Below are 18,276 nucleotides of genomic sequence, written 5' to 3' on the forward strand. Positions count from 1 at the left end.
TCTGAGAAAGAAATTTGTCCAATCAGCTGCTTAACTTGAGGGGAAGCAAGAGTGACGGCAGAGGCTGTTGTACGGATTATTAGAGCCCACTGCAAACATAGGGATTAGGACAGCCTCACCACATATGCTGGAGAGCTCAGAAAACTTCAGATTGTTTTGAAGGCAACACCTCAGTTCCTGATAGTAGACTTATTTAGTTTTAGAAGGGGACAAAATCAGTAAGCTAGCAGTGAGAAAGGAAGGGGCAAAAGGGGAAAAAAGTCGGAGAGATGCTAGTGTCCATCAGCACAGTTTAGCAGGGGAGGACAAGTCCATGATAAGTAAGCGTGTACTCATGAAACACTCATTGCAGTTCAAATCCTCAATCTCCTTTAGGTTCATTCCTCCATGCACCAGCTCCCTCTGAGATGCAGTGCTTCCAAGCCAGGTCTCTTCCACCCGCTAGAGACACCTGACAAACTGCAGATCAACATAGCTGTCGCACAGCAATGAAATCCTAGATTCCTGGCTTAGTGGAAAGGATTGCAGATGGCTAGCTGCTAGAACCATTACTAAATATATTGATGTTTCATAACAGAGTTTCCCCTCTGTACTGTTTGTGCTTCTCCTTTGCGTAGAGCGGGACCAGGCAGGTATTAGGAATGCTTGCTTCTGTGCAAATTTGCTGCAATACCTCATTTTGACCAGAGGAGCTGATACAAGCTTCCCAGCTCGCTTCTCCCAGCAGCCTGCCCTGGCTGTTGAAATGCGCTATGGTGCATCGAGACTGAGCCCCACTCCCTGCAAAAGCGCAGATGGAAAATTTATACCTCGTCTATATGCAGCCTTCAGCTTTCACACCACTAATACTGACTCCACAGGTACGAGATGCAGCTTAGCTTCTGTGTGTACAGACTGGAAAGAATTTGAGACACCATCTATTTTGCAGAGGATTAAGGCCACAAAGTATCTATCTTAAGACATCAGGCTGGACTGCAAATACAAACATGCACTTAGGATTTCTAGGGACATATCATGTCATATTTTGTGATATACCAAGGGGTTAACTTAAGCCTTGGAATAATGTTTTGAAACTTGTTTTCTTAAGCCCTTGTCATCTTCCAAATATAACTTTGTTTTTATTAAAAAAATTCCTTTGGAAGTTTTCTCTGAAAAAAAATAATTCTTTGAGACTGTCTTGAGGATTCCTGGAAGTTTTTAATGTGTTCTAAAAACCACTTCTGTCAAGCCCAGTATAGTTGTGCTTCCTTGGCTGAGATGCCCAGCGATGGCACGACTCTGCATTGCTGCTGTACTGGCTGTCCCCAGTTTGACACCTCAAGGTGATCCTCGCTGATGAGCGGCAGCTAACTGGCCGTCCAAATAATTTCCACACAGCTCAGCAAGTTACTTCTTTCAAAGAAAAAGCTTAACAGAATTGTCACATCCGTCCAAACTAAATCTTACACAGATGAGAAAGTCTATAAAATAAGGATTTCTTGAAACGCTTATTTTCCTACGACGGCTGGCAGGGCGAATATTATTATTTTTGATTATATTTCCACGGGGGCAAAATTATATTATCTACTTGAAAGTAAATAAATGTATATACAATAAATACATCAAAAAATACGTGTGATTCTCCTGGATAGCCAGGACCAACCACAGCTTCTCTTTCCGATTAGAGTGCACCTTTGCACTCGCGCGGGCTGTACTCCTCCAGGGCGCTTTATTAACATTTTCCCTGCAATGGCTGCCACAGCTGAGCTGCTCCGCGCAGATTTTCTGCTCAGTACGGGAGGGGTGTGAATTATACCGAAAGCTGGAGCGGGGCCAGGCAGCCCCTCCGCCGCGCCGCCTCCTGCACGCACGGCTCCTTCCCGCGGCTCGGCAGCGGCGTGGGTCACCTGTTGGGCTTGGCGCGCGCCCAAGCTGGGGCCTGGCGGAAATGACAGAATCGGCGAGAAATGAGCGCCAGCTCATCTTCCAGCTCCCTGAGTGAGGGAAATACAAAACCAGATGATTGCAACGTGACCCCGCCGCTGCACGCAGCAGCCGGGTTCGGGGGGTGGGCAGGGGAGAGCGGAGGAAGAAGGGGAAAGGAGGAGAAAGATGGGGGAAAGGAGGAAGAAAAAAAAAAAAGCTCGCTAAAAAGAGAAGCTTCTCCTTCTGCTGGGTCTTTCTGCTGTTTGCATTCATTACAGCAACACCATTAAGGGAGCTTTGCTCCRCATTAGCATCTGCCGCCAACAGGGAGAACTCGCTACCTTGCTCCTGCCCCTGCGAGGCATGTCGGGTACTTCCATCTCCCAACTAAGAGATTTCCAAAGGCTATTMGGGCATGCGGCAGAAATACGGTGCCTTTTTCAGGCAGACTCCTCTCTGTGCTACGCAGCGACATGCTAACAGCTCAAAAAGCGCTTGCAGACTCGCGCCTGGAGTTCCCCTCGCCCGCCAGAGCCGCCCGCAGCAAAGCTTTCACTTGACGTTATTTGGGGGAGAAGCAATCTCGCGCGGCAGCAGAATTAAGCACCGTTCGCATCTCATTTCTTTCTTCCGAACAGAAAGCAGACAAGTAATCCAACAGCAAAAATAACCATTACTGACTGAATTTTAAATAGAGGAATGTTGCCTTTTAAATGATAAAAATACAAGCTGTAATTGCACATTACATTTTCAGATATAACTAACTCAAACACTGGGCTGGAAGCTCTTGGAATCCACATTTACGCAAAGCAGTAACCATCCTAACATCCATAACTTCTAGCGAAATTTCTCTGGACCYTTTAGTTCAGACACATTTTAACATAATAAATGCATACTCTCTCATATAGTTTAACAGCTTTAAATGGGCTTTTAAGAGATTTTTTTTTCACCCAATAATTCTTAGAAACAATAACAATAAAAGTGAGAAAAACTGAATTCTTAGAAGGAAGTTTTCCCCCTCTGAGAGCATTGGAATGGACCCCCCCGAGCTTATTTCTTCCTGAGAAAACACTTCATGAATAATCAATGCACATTCCAATTCCACAATAAGCACCAGTTCTTCAGACACACAGAATATTAAGCAGTTTCTGTGACTGGCCTTTAAACTGTAACACTTTTTGCCATGCCCTCCTCAGTCGCGCCATCTTCCTCTAATTCTGTTCTTTCTAGCAACCAGGTAGGTAACTAAAAGCAAAATCCGAGTAGTGGGAGCAAGCTGGGGCTAATTTGCACATTATGAATTATTCAGGCGCTCCTGATTCCTGCACCTGCACCGAAGCAGGAAGCTTGCAAGAAACAGTCATTACTCTTCTCTTGGGTTTACACAACCTCAGTTACTGCTTGGSCACTTTGTTCTGTAACTAAGGGTTTCAGGCCTTGCATTAAGTGGAAGTGAAAAAAATAAAATAAAAATCTCACATTGTCAAAAACCCCCTCTGCTGCCCCAAACCCAGCATAATCATTCAAATCCTTCTGAGACAAACAAATTGCACTTTGTATCAGACCGCTGAATTCATCTCACATATGCTAATCCAAATCACAGGGTCAGCAGAGCAAACCAAACGTGTACATGAGCTAGTCTCGTCAGATATTTACTCAGCAGTATTAGACTGCACGTTTATACTTTTCCCATGCTCAAGGCATCAAGTATTTCACTTGCTAAGTTGATCCTTAAGGCATCCTTCTCCACAGCTATAGAATAAATAAATTCTCTCCTTGGTATTCTGGCTAACATCGGGGATATAAACAGTTTAATGTTAGTGGATGATTCTACACTATGCTTTTAAAAGGATGGATTTAATGAGCAAACAGGTCTTTTCCATCTTCATCTACTATTATCTTGGTAAATCAAAAGTGACACCTAACTGTAAATCCAAATATGACTCATGAATTTAGACAGCCATGAAGAACATTTGCAGAAAGCAGATGCAAACAAATTAGTACTATGAACATTTTAAGATAACTATGAGATAGTTTGAGTTAATATGCTAAAGCAAACAGATCTGAAAGGATTATGCAAATTCAAAGCAGCAAATACTGTCTCTCTCTTTACTGTATCACCAGTCCATACTTGCACTGAGTATCTTTAGGTCTTGTCCTTTATTAATTTGCCCTAACCAACAAGTTAAAAGACAGTCTCATTAAACACACGCAGCTAAGCATCATGCTTTGATTAGTTCAGTAAAACAGATCTGCAGCACTTGATAATGAAACCTCTTTAATCCGCTGTTCCAAAAGAACAAGTCAAACACAAGTGTTAAGTATTCAGAAAGGTACAGTCAATCCTTATCAAACCTCTTCTCTTCTTCTTTCTATGCCTAAAGAAGTTAATTCAGCTTCCTTTCATTGCAGAATGCATGATTGGTTCTGCTGCTATCTCACTCCTATCCAATAATAGGTTCTCTGGCTCTTTTTTAAGGTATTCTAATCAGGCATGTAAACACGTTTTATTCTTTGATGCTCTTTCATTCAGCATCATTAATCCCCAGCATGAAATCAATAGACTTAAAACATTTAATCATGTCAAAATGCAACACACAAATCCACAAATGACTTTAGCTCATCGCATGGAGTGAATAGCTTGCAAATTAGAAACTATGCCTTCTCTTTGCCTTGAGATCTAGCAAACCCTAAGCTGGTCTTTCATAGAAGTAAACAGATTCTCTCTCTTCGAATATCTGCCAGCAAGTAAAGAAAGTTGTTGATAAAGAAAACAGGATTTTGTGTTTGCTCTCTCATCTTTCTTCATGCCTTGTGGTCACACTGGCCTTATGAGAAGAACTTAACACCTGTTTTACAGCAACCACTTGACAGTATGCATTTTCWAAAAAGTAAAACAAACAAACAAACAAAAAAACCCAAATCCCTCAGTAATTTGTTTACAGAACTTAATGAGGGTGCAAAAGAAAGGAAAAAAAGAATACAGTTGTTTAACTTCTTTTTTTTTAACAGCACACATTGTTTCTCCACACGAAAAGAATGTGTAAGAGGCAACAATCACAGTTTTTGTTTTAACAGAGAGAATTTGCTCTACTCTGTGTGTGATTTCCAAAGTCTCTGGGATACAAAAAGTGACAAGAATCTCCTTAATGGGGAAGAAACTATGGCTGAGATGTAAAAACAAAGGATCACCAGTTCCATCCTTTGATTGGCAGCACAGGGCAAACAGGGATACTCCAGAAAAAAAGAGTAACATCTGGACTTACTATATTAAACAGCACTGAAAGCTTGTTCATTCAAATGAGGAAAATATGATTTCAAAAGAGAAATATGTGGAGAAGGTGTGGAAACCAGTTTGCTGCAACTCTAATTTGGGAGGCAGGCACCCAAAAGGTCCATGACTAAAATCCCATCCACTAACCCATGAACAGTCCTACCGCCTGCTAGGCATGTGCTTAAACTCATGAGGTCCTTTGCTATTGAGCTGGAACTTCTGTGGGCACTTACCACACACGGTATGGGCACTTCCATATATGTTTACAAATGCTAGTGTTTCCACCAAAGGAACTACCTGGACTTTGCCTTGTCTTGTAAAGAAGCCCCAAAAAGCCGGCAGAGTTGCTGGAGGCAATGTCAGCTTTTTGCAGAGTAGCCCTATGGAGAGGTCATTCACTCAGAGCACAAGGGACTTGGGCTGTAGGTCCTCTTCAGACTGATGATTTAGCTTCTCTGCATCCCAGAAATACCCCAGCTATAAGGACTCTGGGTTGTCTGTATGAGCTTCTAGGGAAGCTAAGCTACTCTGGAGCAGGCAGGCATGAACCACAAGACTTAYTGTTGAGCCTAAAAGCGGGATCCTGGCTTTGTGCTAGAAATCTGAGCACTCAGCTCTGAGTGGGGAACAGTGAAAGCTCTGCTTCAGTATCTGGAGCTGTTTCTGCTCTAATGCTGCTTGAGAAAACAGCCTGCAACCTGCTTAGGTAGGATTCATGCTCTTCTTAGCAGCTTTCCTCTTCATCCTATGACTTCTGCGTGACTGCTGATCTGGTGGTCTATTTCCAGTAAAGAGGGAGATGAGAGACTCCACTGCTCCCAAAATACCACACATGATTAGGCCACTGCCATGGAGCCTGTGATTTAAAGACTTCTCTGAGATGCTTGTGCTGATAAAGTAAAACTCAGGTCTTCCACTTCACTGCCAAGTTAATTACAAAGCTCTTCCGCAAAAGGTGGGAGTACTGCTGTTGCTGCTACCAGCTTGTGTCTCAGAAGAATTGTCCCTGCTCCATTATGATCCAGAAAGGAGTGGACTACGTGGACTATCTCTGAGTGAAACAGATCCATTTTAGTTCCTCTGGATTCTCTCTAGAGGCTAGTGAAGAGTTATCCAATTCTAGAGTCAGTAAAGAGTTACTCATTGTAACTGGACTGCATTCCTATGGAAGCACTTAGGTTTCCTAGACAGTCAGCAAGGAGGAGTATACACCTGACCTAGACTGGTAAGATCTCCTTTTCGGTAGCTCCAGGGACATGCAGCTCTCTCCCATAATTTTACAAAAGTCAAGTGCTTTTTGCTCAGAGGTCAGGTCACCTTGCAAAGCTAAAATAGGTGTAAGTTTGCTTCTAAATTAGGCCTCAATATTAGTACGGTGCTTTTTGCTCAAGTATATGTTTTCCCCCCAGATTTTATGAGTGTGAAACAGAGATACCACTGCTTCAGTGTAGCACAACTTTCTCTCGCTATAGCTCAGTGAAGAAAGGAAAATTTCCTAGAAGGCTGCAGTCTTAGCTCCTGATTTTGCAGTTTTTCCCATTGAAAGCAATGTTTATGCACTGAGCTGCATGGAGAAAAAAGGAGTAGATTAGGGAATTACTTCAAATACTTTGGCACTGTGTCCTAGATGCATTAATTTTTCATTACCTCTTTTAGGAAAAAAAAAAACAAAAAACTCAGGTAAAACGAAAGTATGTAATGAGGGAATTCCAATCAGGCAATAAGAAGATTGAGCATTTTCTTCTGACAGTGCTTCTAATTATTATCAGTAACATCCTATTTATTATCATCAAATTATTCTTTATAATTTTTCCTTAAAAATGATCCATATTGTCTCCCCAAATGTGTTTTTTTTTTTAATTTCATAGAGGCTAGATTCACTCATAGCTGAAAATAATTGAAGCTTGGACCTAAGAGATTTTTTTTTCAAAGCCTGTGTTCTGTAGTCATATTTTGGTCCTGAACTCGAATTGCAAGTACAGACTTCAGCCTTACATTCCTAATGACTTAATAAGAATCCTAACAAGTGAAACAGTATAATTTGCAATGCTTATTTTCTTTTAAACTGGTGACAAATGAGAACTACTACTTTTAGTTAGTCTTACAAATGGCAGGAATAAAACAGAACTAAGTGCAAACGTTTGTCTTTGAATGGTAGAGGAGTCAAAGCAGACTATGGTGAAAATGGTGTCCAGCAGGATAATTCAGATCAGGAAAGTCATCCAGCTCCACAGCAGCTTGACCCTAACATAGCCCCAGAGGCAGTGCTACAGCTGCCAGCTAGAGATCTAGCCAAGAAGCTAGCAGAGATGCAAGCCAAAAAGCCAGCAATGAACCCACATGCCAATGCAGGAAAGCTATATTCCAGAATTTGGCATCTGGGTCCTCCAGCTGCCAAACATCTCCCATCTGGCCAAATCTGCGGAATGAGGTGTTAAAAAGAAGAACAGGAGTAAATTATATGGGAGCAAAAGCAGTACCATCTGTAAGACAGCAAGGGTTGAAGGAGCACGTTGTGCACGCCAACCTCCAAAATTCACACATAGTATCACTTCATCATTAGTGAAGTACTTTTGGATCAGGAGAGGCCACATAGACAAAATGTGAAATGCTCAACATATTACAGGAAAAGAACAGTTGATATGTATGAACTGAAGCAACAGTCCAGGCCTCTGGCCAGGAGGTCAGCAGATGCTTGAAGATATGGGTGGGATTAGTGTGCTAATTTAGGCACTGAACTTGCACTTAAACTTCAACTATCTAGTGAACCAGTCTTCCCAATGTAAATGTCTACATATACTACACACGTACCTGAGCTAAGCCGGTGCCTCTAAAGACTTTTGGACACACATCCTGTTTACCTAGTTCTAGGCATTTCAATTGGGTGGATAGGATCTCCCACCGGAGTCCCTTAAAAGCATGCGTTTACACTAAAATATAGTCATGTAGGAAGAAAATGGTTCCAAGGACTCTTAAATTTTAGGTGAAAGTTCTAAGCACAGTATATATCACTTGGATCCTATCATCGGTGACTAATTTGTAGTAAATAAATGCATTTTTTATATTGAATGAGACTAATATTTGCCTCCATTTAACTACAGAATGGAAGGATTAATTTGAGGAAAACTTACAGCTTTTAGTAGGTTTCATGAGCACAATGAAAAGAGGGGGAAGATGCCTACAAAAAATGTTTCTCCAAGACTATGATCCATTCTATCCTCCCTCCATCAGAAAGAAAATCAAATATCTAAGAAAGTTTTTGAAYTTTCATAATTAAAATACTATAATTTTAAGAGTAATTTAATGGAAGAAGAACCTTCTTGAAATTTAATGGAAAAATATAACTTAATACAAAACTGAAGAAACTCAAAACTGGGATGCATGAAATTTCATTCACACGAAATATATACAGTCATAGAACAGTTATTGTTTCTGAACTGTAATAGCTCCGTACTCCAAGAAGAAGCAAGACCACCTGTGATAAATTCTCCTAGCAATAYGAATAGTTTTAAGTAAAGCACATGAATTCCTAATTTCAAATGATACACTGACTTAAATATTTATCTCATTGGCACCATTTTACACTCTACARATAGGTCCTCATGGCATAAGTGAGGCTTGACAGATGTGACTTCCTTGAACAATTTGGTCCATTATTTCAAAAAGGTATAGAAGACCCTATAATCCTCTCCAAGTTTCTGGTTGTATTAGCAATTACTCATCTCACAAAAATATTACATTATGGTCTCATCTCGCTCTGGTCAGAGCCAACAAACGTCTAGTGTTGCACAAGCAGTACACAAGATGAATCATGCCTTCTTCATCTACATATAACCCACGCATGCTGTTCAGAAGTCCAATTAGCAGGATTTCATATTCATTGTTATGGATGGGGCCTGCATATTCATTAATATACAGGCTACAATGTCAAAATGATAAGAGGAAGTTCATAAACACTTTTTTCCTAATTTGACAACATAACTCTCCTTCATACAAACTCTTCCTGTACAACAGAATCTAATAGAATTGCTAATTGTAGCAAATATTACTTTTAATTACAGTGAAAGGGGCCTACATCAAACATTTGTATCAGAAATATGTATTTATTTTGGAAATACGAAGCTTAGGGAAATTAGTGGGATCTTTTCCAAAGAAAGAATCACTTCTAAAATTGCACTGGTATTTTCAGTTAAATAGAAGAAAATTCTAAGGATTTTTTCAAACAAATGTATTTTCAATGCATCAAATTCTCAAATTCTGTTAATAATGTTACACTTTTGTTGCCAATAGAATATTAAAAGCTTTGTATTGGCCTCAATAGAAAATAGAGAAGTTGCTGTTGCTACTTTGGAAATGTCTGAATAATAAGTACCTCTGTTATAATGCAGTTAACTGAAAATTGGAGATATGAATGGATTTGAGGACTGATTTCTGTATTTGGCTGCTCATTAGCAATTTGGAAGTGCAACTGCTTTTAAACATTGCTTCTTAAAATTTGAAGCTTCAATCTACTTATAAAAATGAAGAATTAGATGTTTTTCTGGCACTCATTCACTTATACAGAACATACGAAGTTGTTTTTAATTCTGCACTCCACAGATTGAGGGACCATGGATTACTAAGATTTGTAAGCAAGTTAGTGGAGTGACGGGTTCATACTTGTTAAGCAGTGAAGACAAGTCTACAGGAATCTTCTTAGGGATCCATAAAACAAACGAAAGAAGGGGGAAGGACAAGCAAGCAAGCAAGCAAGCACACACTACGAGTTGACATTTCATTAGGCGCTGTTTTAAAATCCAATAAAGCAAGAGCAATTAATCCAACAAGAACAGTAATCCTTATTAGCATTGGAACACCGATTCTGTCATATATGACATCATTTCTACCTGTGCACAYGCGGTGGACCTGAGGCACCTAATGACTTCCAGCGCTTGCTGGATTTGGCTTGAGTGTGAGCTTAGCACTCCGAAGGAGGGCATCTATTAGGCACATCACACAGTATGTTTTTTAAATTTTGGCCTCCTTGAAAAAAAAGCAAGGAGATATTTGYAAATACCTTTTCCTGCATTTGACAGCTCATCATAACATAAACTATGTTGAATAGCATTAATTTTGTAAGCCTTGTGTAAAATGACACATACATTTAATTTCAGTAGGCTATTTTGGACATTTTAAACCGCATTATCAAACATCAGATGAATTTTTTTTTCTATTTTCATTTTATTTACAAGGACTTGGAAGATGTCCCATAATACACGCCACCACCCACCCAGCCCCAGAAATCAAATTCAGACCTTGCCCAGCCCCAGCCATGACACAGAGGGAAAGAAAGCTGAAAAGAACTGCTACTAGACTTTGTCAGTAAAACAGAATATCATTATATAATACACAATAAAATGCTTCATACCTGGAGTTGAAAAAACGAAAAGGGTTAACAGCTGACCTGGCACAGCCCCACATGCTCTCTCTGGAAATTGAACACAGACAATTAGGAATTTTAAGTTACCCCAAACAATTGTAGGGGACTTAGACAAACTTGAGGAACTCTTACTGCCAAGTAAGCACATAGCCTCAGTGTGGAAAGGACTTCAAATTTTCCCATTCACTTAAAACTCCTTCTTGAACCAAATTATTCTGTAGAGCCCCAAAATAATACTTAGTAATTCATTAGGAGTTCTGCCATTAATTTGCATGGGAGCAGAGTCAAGGCTTAAGGGCCCAGGTGTCACTTGGTGGTAATTCTGGATCATGGTGGATCACATTTTCTCATTAAAAAATAATCATCAACTAAGAAGAAAATGTTATCAAGAATTTAGAGCAGGCAGCCATTGCACAAAGAGGGCATAAAAGCTGGAGTGAACTTCCACTCTCAGCATTCTGCTGCTTAAGTAGTATTATTCCCAACATATCACTGAAAAACCTAGGCATTAACGCTTTTTCTTTAAAATCAAGACTCCAGGGAAAAGATCTAATCTTTTAGAATATTATTTGGAATATTAACCACCACCAATATACTATACAACAGCTATATAAACTCTTACATTGTCATTTGGAATACACGCAATATTCCTTTTCACTGACGAATCCTGATCTACACGTGCTCAAAAAAGGAGCATTATACATCTGGCTTCCTGAAATAGTTCCACCACATTTGGGACAAAAAAAAAAAAAAAAAAAAAAAAAAAAGGAGGAAACCAAGTTCATGAATAACCCCCTTCAGTCCTTTTTTCTGTGGTTTAGACCTCAAATGTGCCATGAAATTAGTCTGAAGCCAACGCCCAAGAAACTAGTAAAAACATAGTAATATAATACAAATCACAAAAATGTTCTAGTGCACTAGTAGTTGAATGYATTTGCATTGGAAACCTGTAGGATCCTTTGTAGTGATCTATCAAAATGGGCAGGTTGACATAATAATTTTTTGAAGTAAAAAGGAAATTTTCAAAGTAATTTCCCCTGATTTATATAACTGCACTTTCCTTTGGCACTTGGAAATCTGTGGCCTGGTGCATTCTACATTGAAATCTTTAAAAATAATCTATTTTTTTCCCACGATTTTTCATCACTTCTTTAAAACTTCTCAAGTTTCTTTGTAAGAAATRTACAGTAAGTATTTGTTTCTTCTGTTTGATTTTGCCTTCATTAAGTGATAAAATTCTGATAATGACAGAAATCTGGTATTAAGATGACAAAAGAACATAAAGAATTTTCATAACACAGTATAAGTTATCTGGTCCATTACATCCATGACACTAGCTTTTTTCCATCCTTTTTTYCCACTTATTGCAGTCTCTTCTTTCTTAAGAATTTATCAGGGGTAAGAGTCCTATGAATTCACTAGACACGGATTTTACTTTAGAGTTGCACCAGTATATAACCAAAGAGCAATGRGACAAAAATCTCCCACAGCCCATTAGCCTTCAACCAAAATCAATATGGAAAAATGGCAACTGGAAACCATAATACTGATTATTCACTTCCATGTCAGTTAGTTTATAATAATCTTTTATTTTATTCCATGTCTTCTTTCTGCTTGTTGATAAGATACAAATTYCTGAAGCTAGTACAAGAAATGATATATTATTCAAAAATCATCACTCTAATTTTTGTGTAATTCTTTTCATAAAAGTTTCTTTTTAACAAATAAGCAAAAAGGCAAGCAAAAATATAGTTGGTGAGGACGAAAAATATTTGCATGCTGAATTTTTGCTAATAGTAAATCTAGCASACAACCAAAATTCTGGTCGGAATATACAGTATCTGGGCACTGAAGTGGAAGACACTCAGAAAATCCATCCTCTACTTAACCCCCTAAACACCTGAAACTTTATGGTTTCCTCTTTGTTTGGCCTGAAAGCCAAGGCTGTGGCTCACATGTGGAGATGGCTGAGGTGGCTGAAGAGTTTACTGCCCTTTGCTGGTTGCCCTACTCACTCCCTGGAGGTCTAGAGTGGTGCAAACACAGTTTACCAACCACTCTTTTAAAGTAAACTGCTTGAGCAGCAATGTTGGAGTAGATGATCTCCAGAGGCTCCTTCCAACCTCAACCACTCCRTGATTCTGTGATTAAAATACCATCCCATAAGCTGAGGCRGATCAGGAACGGGCTGACGAGCAGTTTGAATGCCCATACAGTAGCGTAGGACTGTGTAGCTGCAGAAGACAACTTTGTCGGTTGTGCCAAGATATGCCATCCCTTCAGGTCAACACAGACATTTCGGTGCCTGCCCATCACAGAAGCATCCAGTCGGAGAGGCTAAGCACCTACCTCTCACCAAACCTCTACTGGGATCCATAAACTAAGAGAAGTGTCTATGCTTGCCAGTTGGGCTTGAACCTTACTTGTCTCTGCTCTGCAAACGGCTAGGACACGCCTGGTGACACAGATTTAGCACAAACAGGATCTGCAATGGTCTTGTCCCAATCCAAAACACAAGTGGAGGGGGAAAAAGAAGAGGACAAAGAAGTTGTAAGACTACTCTTGCRCATTTTTTGTATCATAGCCTCATGGTTCAAGAATTTGCTAACTTAGGTATCCAATCTTTTTTCTGAGTTAGAAGCATGGTATTAGCATATGGGAACAGCATACAGTATATTAAAATGTATTTATCCACTATAGAACTATGTGTACTTGGTAAGGAGTGTTATTAGGATTTTAATACAGTCTCTAGCAAGTGTAAAACCACATCTTATTTTGACTGTGTGCTAGTAGTGGTTTAGAATCTCAGTGGTGGTTTAGAATCTCAGTGAAATGATGTGGCAATACAGACAGCAAATAGGGAGGAAGTGGAAATAGTGAGTGCAAAGGGAATCACCCAGTTTAGGAGAACAAAGCACTTTGAGCAAAAAAATTATTATGTAACATCATCCTGTTACTCTGCTTTTCAAACATATACGACTGAGAATTCTGTGTATTTAGTCATCATTATTTYAGTTCTTCCTGTTAACTGATTTATAAATGGTTTGACTCTTTGGCCTTGATAGGCAACTGATCACAAAGGGACAGCTAGGGCTAACAGTCCTTAGGAGAAACACCAGGATAACTTCTATGTGAAGTTATCCGTCTATCTGACAGCACTGTGTGCCTCTGATTGATCGTGTGTTATCCCAGTCCTACGTTAAATACGGTATTTTTAAGGCAAATACTTGAGGGAGATATTCTGACAAGATCAAAACTCCCGATGACTTTTAAGAAGTACATAATACAAGTACTCCTGTGTCTGCTTGCAGGTTCTACTCATTTCCAGGTTATTTCATTTTTCAAGATCTGTTTACAGCACTGTATATTTCTGCCAGAAGCAGACCCCGCAGACAAGGCTCAAGATGAACAATCTTCAGGACAGAGTTGATCTCAGTAGCAGTGAGCCCACTCCACACCATCTGAGCTGAGCAAAGGCTACATGCCCAGCAAAGGTGGCTTGGCTATTGCTGCCTGCTCCTGCCTGCCTTGGTCTCCTCCTTATTTCCTGCCTTCCTCAGTTTTCACATTTCCTCGCAGCACTGTATGCCAGGCCAGCTCAGCATCTCCCAGAAGGGTATACAAATGAAAATCTTGCCCAAACTGTCATAATGACCATAGTGACGAAGGCGTTCAGCCTGACTCCAAAATGTGACTGTGACTATCGTTACTTCTGTCGCACCTCATCATTAATGCTATCTCAACCAGTGGCCTACTGAAATTGTATTTCAGCCTTCACTTTCTTTCATCATGGCCCAAGTAACTTCTTACGTGTGGTTTCTTTAAGCCCCAATTATCTCTCTCTCAATGTGTCTGAAATACCACTGCCCAGGTCCTCTGCCACATCCACATAGAGAATGACACCTCATTGTCACTGGGGCTCAGCACAAAGATCTCCTCCGCATCCATCATCCAGGCATGTCCTTCCACTCCTTTCACTCTCTCTGAAGCCTAAAGAGAATTTGCTGTGAGAGATGAGGTTATGGTGGAGTCACGATTAGTCAAAGAAGAGTGAACTAACACAGGRGAAAACCTAAAACAATCTTTACCCCACGGTAAGATTTAACGGAAAAGGGAGAATAGGTTTAAAAAAGTGGGGTTTTTTTTATACATTCTTGTATTTACATGCTCAGTCAATTACGACTCAGTAAGCAGTGTCCCCCTCTTACTAGTGCTCTCCTTTACATGCAAGTTATGTATTTGTGACCTGCACAGCTTTTTAGTATTTCTGCATCCATTGATCTGAACAGTCAGKATTTTTTTTTTCTGTACATCAGTATAAGCCCTGCTATTAAGAATTAATTGTGCTGCATGTTTGTCTGTCACAAAATCACAGGAACTGCCTTATGGAAAAGGAAAGATAAAACCTTATCTGATCTAGATAATGAAAAAAGAAGTAATTTTGGCTCAAGTGACAGCAGAGGACAATGCTCTTTCTTTTTCTTATCAGGAAGTCAAGATAGCAGTGCACTGAGGTAGTTTTATTGTGCCTTTTCCTGGCAATGTTCTGCTGTCTAATCCACACCAACGAGTACTTGCTACAGCTCTGAATTTCTCAATGATGTGAGCAGCTCTGCCTCTGCTTTCTGTGCTGATTTAGAAACAAAACACAGAAAAAGCTGAATAATGAATCACTGGGGAAACTATTGCCAAATACGGAAAAAAACTGCTACCTGGGTAGCAGTAATGCATAATGTTATTTATAATTTATACTTTGGTGRCATGCTCTTGAAGCAATTACGCACTGCTTCCCTCCCTATCAATAAAAAGCATTTCGTCTATCTGAACACTAATGACTAGAGCTTCGCTCTGGAGCAACACCATGCAGCGGATTAAGCGTGGGACTAGAAGGCAGACGGTCCTGATCCCATCTCATCCGCTGCTTTGCTGTGTGGCCTTGAGCAAGGCACTAACCTGCAGATAAGTTTAATTTCTGAACACACAGGGGACCTGTACAGTTTAATTAGTTAATATTTGCAAAGCACTCTGAAAAGTGTTATAGGAATTATAAATCATACTGTATTGTTTTGGGGGATTTTATTCCAAGGTGCATTTGCGTAAACATATTTAGTAATTYAAAATATGAACAATGGTAAAGCTTGATAACTAACCTGAAATAACTGGCACTTGTTAGACTAAAATTAAAATTAATTAATGAATCTAATCTATGTTTGAAAAGATAATTACGTAAGAAAATTAAACGTAGATACTGAACTGAAGCTGGGAAATAAGATCTTTGAAAGTTAATGTTTACGATGGATAAAGGTAATGAATGAGACATACAGAAATGCATCTATAAACCTGTACATATTACAAATAACTCTTTTACTGCATCATAATGGTTCCTGAATTAGCCTAAGTATTCAATTGCCTTTTTCTTTTTTTTTTTTTAGCTTTTTTTTTAAAGCATCCAGATTTCTCTTGCAGTTTCAAGGTTAACTGTTGGACTTGATGAAGTTAATGGCAAAACTCCTACRGACTTTAACAGAGTCAGGATTCCTTGGTTCTGCTAGTATATTTTGCTCCTAGTTTAAATATTCCAGGTAATRGTAWGGTAAAACATGTATTGAACTGTAATGTTGAAGACTTCCAAGTGATTCAAAAGAATAGAACAGATATTCTAAATGGCAATGTTTCCTTGCTCTAGCCTAATCTATTCAACAGTCATTGGTAATTTCTATTACAAGCAGAGATCAGAAAAAATAATTTTGTGTAGACCAAGCTAAAGCATTTTTATTTTTCAAATTAGCTTACTTCAGGGAACAATTTGACAAAGCCTCTATTTCCTATACACTGTCATTTAAGCAATACTATCCTTACAAAATGGGCAGTTATGTCCATTTCCTTGTACAGGCTGCTTCTGATTTACAATTTCAGTCCACCTGGCAGCGTTCGTAACAATCACTGGCTGGCGGGAAATCTGTTATTCTGGCAAATGGCTCTGTGATATACACAGGCAAATTTCCACACCCAAACCCTGCAATCTCTGTTCATGCACAGAAGGACATCTTTTGATTGTATTACTCACCCTGTCAAATTATTAAACTGATTTTGATTTGTAAAATGTTGCCTATACAAAAGAAAAAAAATCTTCTTACAATAGTGTAGATGTCTCTTTGAATTACTGGAACTAAAAACTTGCACTTAATGTCTGAAGAGCCATTCCGAAAAGACATACAGGATTTTCAAGCTCTTGCAGTAGAAGGCTTTCGTAGTGCTTTAGGCTTATTCATTCTTATATACAGACAGGGGATTCTAAGAAATTAAATTCTAGTAGAAGAAAGTTTGTAGAGTGCCACATAAACACACTATAGAAGTAATCAGTACCTGAACTGCATGTAGGTACAAGATACACAGTAGTGACATAAACCCAAAGTTTAGCTGTAGTGGGTTCAGTTTCTTCTTGAGGAACAAACATGTAGTATGGCCTTAAAAGATCATGTAGAGTGGGATTCCTCGTATATAACTTCAGCAATCTTGAAGTTAATTATTCTCCCTAAGCTATTTGCCCAGGTTGTATAACCAGTTCAGAAAAACAGGCACCTCCAAAAGATAGATCACAGCAGAAGAGGTGATTGGACCTAAAAGCCCAAAAGACTTGACCCTAATTTTTAGATAGCTTAAATTACWAGAGATAAACCTTTTTGCAAGGGGATGTCCAAATTACACAATCCAACACTGCCCAAAAGTTTCCTAAACTAGTTGAGACACAGTACAAAAGTGTCGACTCAATTGTGCCCTTGTGTAATTAGCCAGCTTTCAACCCAGAGTATTTTTCGCTATGCAATCCCTTTCTCTTCTGCCACAAGATACATATCAGAGACTATCAAAATTTTTGATGAAAAAACTAGAGAGAACTAGAACAAAAAGTATGCTTGAAATAACCATAGAGTGGGGACATCACTCATAACAGAAATGATTGCCTACCTTACTGAGCTCTGCATCACCAGTTGTTACACTTGCAYCCGCAGATGCACAGTCTCTCTCTCTCCATTAAAGCTGAAAACCAGTCAGCACAATTTGTGCAGTGACTCTCTGCAAGACTGAGGAAAACTCCCAGAGCAGTGCCATGACCAATACTCCTGAGAAGGTGGGGACCTCCAAATTTTTCCCGTGTGCAGAGCTTGAGTTCCCCAGGTGAGGGCTGCAGCAACCATGCTACCTTCTTTTCTATGGTCTCTGACTTGTGTCGATCAAGAAAACACATCCGAAGCTTGGGAAATCTTTGTGACAAAAGTCTAATTGAAACTCATATATTCCCATGATTTTGCTTTGGGTAAATCAGCATTTTCCAGTGAAAAATGTGTAATTGAGAAATTCTGGCCCAGCACTACTCTGTTCTCCATCTGTAAAATCACTATCCAACTGCATGTCAGTTTTAAAATGAGCACTTGTTCACGGAGGGCAGATGTACCAGAGGAGTGAGAAGCAAAGTTCACACAAACACTGCCAAAACACTCTCACTCATGTTTCTCAGAGACTCAGGACAAAGTATTTTTTCTGTAACAAGAGGGGAAAAAAAAAGAGCTGAAAGYTCTCTATAATGAATAGTACAATGGTAGTAATGATTGCCATCGAAGCAGGAAAACGGTCAATATAAGTATAGAAAATGAATGGCTGACAGGAACACAGTTATAAA

The 18,276-nt window shown here is 39.5% G+C and overlaps 1 protein-coding gene across 6 annotated transcripts in view; it reads right to left on the reverse strand.

Moving 5' to 3' along the window:
- KLF12 (KLF transcription factor 12) overlaps window positions 1-18,276 on the reverse strand; it is a 258,868-nt gene that overhangs the window by 51,909 nt on the left and 188,683 nt on the right. For 5 of the 6 annotated variants that reach the window (XM_085309507.1, XM_085309504.1, XM_085309505.1 and 2 more), the window contains one exon: window positions 10,587-10,646. The exons of the other annotated variant lie outside the window; for it this stretch is intronic. In XM_085309507.1, the coding sequence (XP_085165633.1) occupies window positions 10,587-10,646 (60 nt within the window). The remainder of the gene's footprint in view (window positions 1-10,586; window positions 10,647-18,276) is intronic. 6 annotated transcript variants of the gene reach the window in all.

Source organism: Rhea americana, unplaced genomic scaffold (assembly GCF_003343005.1).
Source record: "Rhea americana isolate MKP2758 unplaced genomic scaffold, rheAme1 scaffold_3, whole genome shotgun sequence".
Lineage (NCBI taxonomy): Eukaryota > Metazoa > Chordata > Aves > Rheiformes > Rheidae > Rhea > Rhea americana.